The following is a 5,327-nucleotide window of genomic DNA, read 5'->3' as shown; positions in this document are numbered from 1 at the left end:
GCCTCAGTCCTCACCTGTCCTCGCCCCACCCCTGCGCAGCGCATACACACTGCGCACGGCCGCAGACCTCTCGGGTCGCCGCCCGCCCGGACTCCTCCGCCGCGAGACATGGCCGGCACGGGCGACGACGCCGGGATGGACGAGGTCCAGAGGCGCCTCATGTTCGACGATGAGTGAGCGCCCGCATCCTATCCCTGTCCTGCCTTTTCTCTCTCTCTCTCTCTCTCCTCCGACTCTCGTTGCTTTTTAAGTTCGAATATCTCGCCGGGTTGTGCCGAGATGCGCGCATCTGGATTTGTCGGCCTGGTTTCACGTATGGGGTTTGAGCTTTCGGTCTCTATTGTTTGGCTGCTTCGTTGGATCTCGTCGGGGATCAGGACGGGAGGGTGCGGGATTTGAATTCTGAACATTGGGTCCTGTACTCGTCTTGCCGTCTTGGTGTGATGACTTGGATCATCACGGGAGGGTGCGGTTGGCTTGTGTGTCGGGGAGGTACGAGGCATCGATCTCGTCCTATATATACGGTGCGGGAGACCGCTGCCCCAGAAAATCCGGACATGCCATTGCCATGCGACGAGGGCACTCTAGTGCAGCCTCTGCGTTTGGCTACAAAGTACTCCCTCCGTACTAGTGGCAGAAAACGTTATATTATGGGACGGAGGGAGTATATATCATAGCATCGTAACAGGAAGAAACAGCTAGTGTACTAGTACTATCAAAGCAGAGGTTTGACCCCTCTTAGGACTGCCTGTTTGTTTTAGACGACAAGCAGGCACCTAGTTCTTTGCAAAAATCGTCCATGTTATAAATGTGCTAAACGTGATCTGAGGTGGTGGTTTACAAGTTCCATAGCCTGGAGGCCATACAAAAACGCTCAGATTACGAGCAGTACAAATTTAACTGGAAGCCGGAGATTGCGTGAAGGCGAGCGTGCATCAAAGATAAATTTCCTTACGAATTAGTGAGGTTGTGTTGTACTCCCTCCGTTCCAAAATAGATGACTTAGAGGTCATCTATTTTAGAACGGAGGGAGTATTTCTATACTATAAATCTCAAAAAATCGTGGCTGCAGTATACAATGTTACACACCAATAATCGGAATGAAAATCAATGGTATGTGGGACACATAAAAAGAACATGTGCCGCAATTTTTCTTTTCTCGAACTTCACTCTTTTTGTTTCTCCAAACGCTCAAGAATGTGGCCCTAAAATTTTATATGTGAACCATCGATTCAGTACCACATGTTCAGGAAAAAAATTGGATTTTTTTTTGTGCGCCATAAATATCCAAAGAGTTAACAGGTGTAGGTATACCCATGCTTATAAAAGCCTCACTCTTTTTTTTCAATAAGGAGCTCATATTCCCCCTTTCATATTGTATTATATGAAACTGATAATTATATGAAGGACCGAATTTGCAAGTTTTTATTTTTAAGCACTTGGGTGAATATTTTTTTTCTTCCTGAGGGTAGAGCGCTTGGGTGAAGTTAGCACAAAGGCTGCAGTCATTTATGCTGGAATTCAGAAGATAAAGTAACATCCGTGGTTCTAAAAATGAGCCTTTTCCTTCAAGTACTCCTTACATGACAAATTTGTTCAGATTTTGTCTGCAACGTGACAAGTTTGACTGTAGTTGTTCCATGTAAGCATGATAAGCCTCAAGTCTAGTTGCTTGCCATTGGTTATATGTACATGTGTAGTCCTTTAATTACTTGAATTGCTTAACTGTAAACATGACTTCCTCTTAATCTATGCCATCTGGAGATAGGCATTCACTAATATTTTTGTTTGCTGTGCTTGGCTTATATTTCACAGATGCATTTTGGTAGATGAACAGGACAACGTTGTTGGCCATGAATCAAAATATACCTGTAAGTTCGTTTCTGTCATTTGAATATATTGTCAAATTCTCTGTTGTTGATGTTGATTAGGATCACTTGGCAAAATATGACTTGTCATTGTACGGTGTGTAGGCCATCTGATGGAGAAGATTGAGTCTCTGAACCTGCTCCACAGGGCTTTCAGCGTATTCCTTTTCAACTCAAAACATGAGCTGCTACTTCAGGTTTGGAGAAGTCTTTCATTTGGAACTTACTGTTTTTTTCCTTTTTGTCGTGTCGTATTCTATCTGTCAAAGGTTGTAGGCTTTCAGTGATTGGGCTGAACACTTCTTTTTCTGAAGTACCAAGTAGCTCTGATAGATAATAACAGAATGTCTCCACCTGAAAGTTACGTTCTTGCCTTGAGTCGTCATAGAACTAGCTAACGTTGTTTCGGTGGATAGTGTTTAGGTCACGTAGGCACACCGTTTTGAAACATTTGGATGTTAATTCTCTCTTGGTATGAATATGATGTTTAGCTCTGAAGTTGCATTAGTTTCTGTAACTCCCTGTAGGCTGTAGATTATATATAATTAATTATAATATTATAGTCATAAACAGAATTGCTACCTGCTGAGTAGAAAAACTGAGTGGTGTCAGTTTACTGTCTGGTCCTTGATTTAAGATCCAACCTACCATGGTCCGCTTTAAGTGTCTTCGGTAGAAGCTTCCGAGCTAACAAAGCTCTTGACATCTGATTTTAACATGGCAAAAGTTAGACGAAAAAATATGGTTAGTTGGAAATAAAACAAAACATGGATGAAGTGTATTTGCGCTCCACTTTCATACATGATCAGTAGCTGCTATAGTTTTGTCAGCTTGACTTGTATGATAGTCAAAATATCTGACTTATATTGCTTCACATTAATAGCATGAAGAGACTGAAACATGTATCCATCTCTGCCTAGCCATAACTTAACCTAGTCATGCTGCTTAGCATGATATCACAATTTCCTTCGCGTAACTGGAGTTGGTACGACCTATGAAGCACTTATGATTGTACATAGTACGGATCACAATCTGTTTAGCATCCTCCCTTTACCTCATCTTATCTTCTATCTATTTTTCAGTCAGTTTTTGAAATATCTTTTGTGATCGGTCTTTTGGTTGAACTTGCTTTCCATTATGCATTTATTCATTGTCGTATTATTTTTGTATTCTTGCAGCAAAGATCTGCAACGAAGGTTACGTTTCCTTTAGTATGGACCAACACCTGCTGCAGCCATCCTCTGTACCGTGAATCTGAGCTTATTCAGGAAAACTTTCTTGGTATGTGCCACGGTTACTAGGATATATAGTCAATGTTGCTTCCATTTCTTACTGGGTTTCACTTACGATTAGCAACTTGTAATTCTCTAGGTGTCAGAAATGCTGCTCAGAGGAAGCTCCTCGATGAGCTGGGCATCCCGGCTGAAGATGTGCCTGTTGACCAGTTCACCCCTCTCGGTCGGATGCTTTACAAGGCACCATCTGATGGGAAATGGGGCGAACATGAGCGTAAGTCGTCATCGGGGTGTCGTGCAGCGCTTATGTATCTGCTACTCCCTCTGTTCTTACATTTATGTCAGAGGGAGTACATTCTAACAGTGATTCGTGATCTGAACATTGTCGCTGTAGCCCGAAATGCAAGAGTTGCTAACTTGTGTGTTTTCTCGTGTCCTCAGTGGACTACCTGCTGTTCATCGTGCGCGACGTGAAGCTGGTCCCGAACCCGGACGAAGTGGCTGACGTGAAGTACGTGAGCCGGGAGCAACTGCGGGAGCTCATCCAGCAGGCGGACACCGGCGAGGGCGGCGTGAAGCTGTCCCCCTGGTTCAGGCTGGTGGTGGACAACTTCCTCATGGGCTGGTGGGAGCACTTGGAGAAAGGCACGCTCGCGGAGGCGGTGGACATGGAAACCATCCACAAGCTCAAGTGAGGACGCCATCTCTTGATAGTTGTTGTTGTGTGCTGAAAAAGAACTTATCCACAGGCAGCTAGATAAACCGTCGCATCTCATCTGGATAATAAAAGAACAGTTGTTACCTGGCCCGATGATGGCCACTTTGTATTGGTTATTACCTCACATATTCACCTGTACCATAACGACGATGATGATAAAATGATAATGGTGGCATAATTCATATGCTTTGATTTTCCCACTAGGCTTTTGTTGTGCCAACGGGAGATGTCTGTGGCATTTAGCTTGCTCCGCTTTCCTGGTCCAAAAACATCCACGGGCTGTCACATGGAGGGCGTGCTACCCTGGAGCAAGTAAAGGAGAACCCAAGGCTGGCGGAAGAAATTCATGTGGTCTTCTTCCCAATGAGCTGATTTACCCAGTTCTAGATGAGATCAAGTTTTATCCTATCTTTTATCTTTGATACTCCAGTAGACTACTAGTAGGGGGTAGAATATCTTTGCTAGTGGCAGCTGTTGCCATACTTTATCACTGTTTGAAACCTGGTGTCGTTGCCAGAAGACCTGTATGCGTGTTTGGTTTCGTTTTCTATGAAAATGGAGCCGGGGGTGCTCCCCTTTGATCGATTTTTTTTAGCTTGCTCCGTTGGTAAGACGATCATGAGAATTCTGATCTCCACCTGGGCGTATTCGCAACCCACCTTTTCTTCAAAGACTAGTGCAGGAGGCATGCCGCGCCCGCGGACAATCGTTTGCTGATTTGCAGTGGTAACTGATTGTGCTGTTATGTTCACCGTATAACACATACAGTACAACTATCAAACAGCAATTGCAACAGGAGCAAGAAAATACAATAGGGTCCAGGGAAGTGCAAGTAACAAAAATGCAGAAATTCCTTCAGTCAGATGCGCAACAGATGAACATAGGCAGCTTTTCTATGATCCATGTCACGTGGCAGAAAATATGTACAGGGGGCACCTTTTCTGCTATGTTGTACTGAAGATAAAGAAAAATTGTGCAATATGACCTACACTGTATAGATTCATCACATTAGAGTACTACTCTCTCCGTTCCTAAATATTTGTCTTTTTAGGGATTTCAAATGACTACCACATACAGACAAATATTTAGGAACGGAGGGAGTACTAAACTATCATGCTTTTAACCACATTCTTCATTAACCTTTCTTCCTTTATCTCCCAGGTGATCATAACCTACACATTATTAATTGTAAGAAAGTAAACACACAAAGGGAAACACTTGCAATCTGTAGTCTGATCAGAAGCAATGTATCAGACCGATCAAATGCCATTGTGTGTTTACTTTACTACTTCTCTGTAAGAAAGTAAACACACATTATTAATACTTCTCAAGGCATACCTCTATACCCCAAGGAACCAACTAAGCAAGCAACCTACTACTCTAGCACCAACAATGGCCCAACATTCCTGCAAGCATGGATGTAAACCCTAATTCAGTATGGCTTCTCACATCAACGAGGCTAGCAGACATAAGTATTCTATATGCTTTTTTTGATGGTTTTTCAGT

At 43.3% G+C, this 5,327-nt stretch overlaps 1 protein-coding gene across 1 annotated transcript; it reads left to right on the top strand.

Moving 5' to 3' along the window:
* The first annotated feature begins 15 nt into the window (after window positions 1–15).
* LOC119363401 (isopentenyl-diphosphate Delta-isomerase I-like) lies at window positions 16–4,340 on the top strand. The gene is made up of 7 exons (XM_037628745.1): window positions 16–173; window positions 1,816–1,871; window positions 1,974–2,065; window positions 3,047–3,149; window positions 3,240–3,377; window positions 3,545–3,794; window positions 4,026–4,340. Exons 1-7 carry the CDS (start codon window positions 109–111, stop codon window positions 4,135–4,137), a joined length of 816 nt encoding a protein of 271 aa, XP_037484642.1. The 5' UTR covers window positions 16–108; the 3' UTR covers window positions 4,138–4,340.
* The last annotated feature ends 987 nt before the right edge of the window (window positions 4,341–5,327 follow it).

The sequence above is a fragment of the Triticum dicoccoides genome, chromosome 2B (assembly GCF_002162155.2).
Source record: "Triticum dicoccoides isolate Atlit2015 ecotype Zavitan chromosome 2B, WEW_v2.0, whole genome shotgun sequence".
Classification (NCBI taxonomy): Eukaryota; Viridiplantae; Streptophyta; class Magnoliopsida; order Poales; family Poaceae; genus Triticum; species Triticum dicoccoides.
This window is presented reverse-complemented; position numbering and strand designations above follow the sequence as displayed.

Excerpts from the sequence above, each read along its gene's own strand:
- LOC119363401 (XM_037628745.1), top strand. The coding sequence starts at position 109 with ATGGCCGGCACGGGCGACGACGCCGGGATGGACGAGGTCCAGAGGCGC. Across the intron at positions 2,066-3,046 it reads AACATGAGCTGCTACTTCAG|CAAAGATCTGCAACGAAGGT; the intron begins GTTTGGAGAAGT and ends GTATTCTTGCAG. Across the intron at positions 3,378-3,544 it reads GAAATGGGGCGAACATGAGC|TGGACTACCTGCTGTTCATC; the intron begins GTAAGTCGTCAT and ends TCGTGTCCTCAG.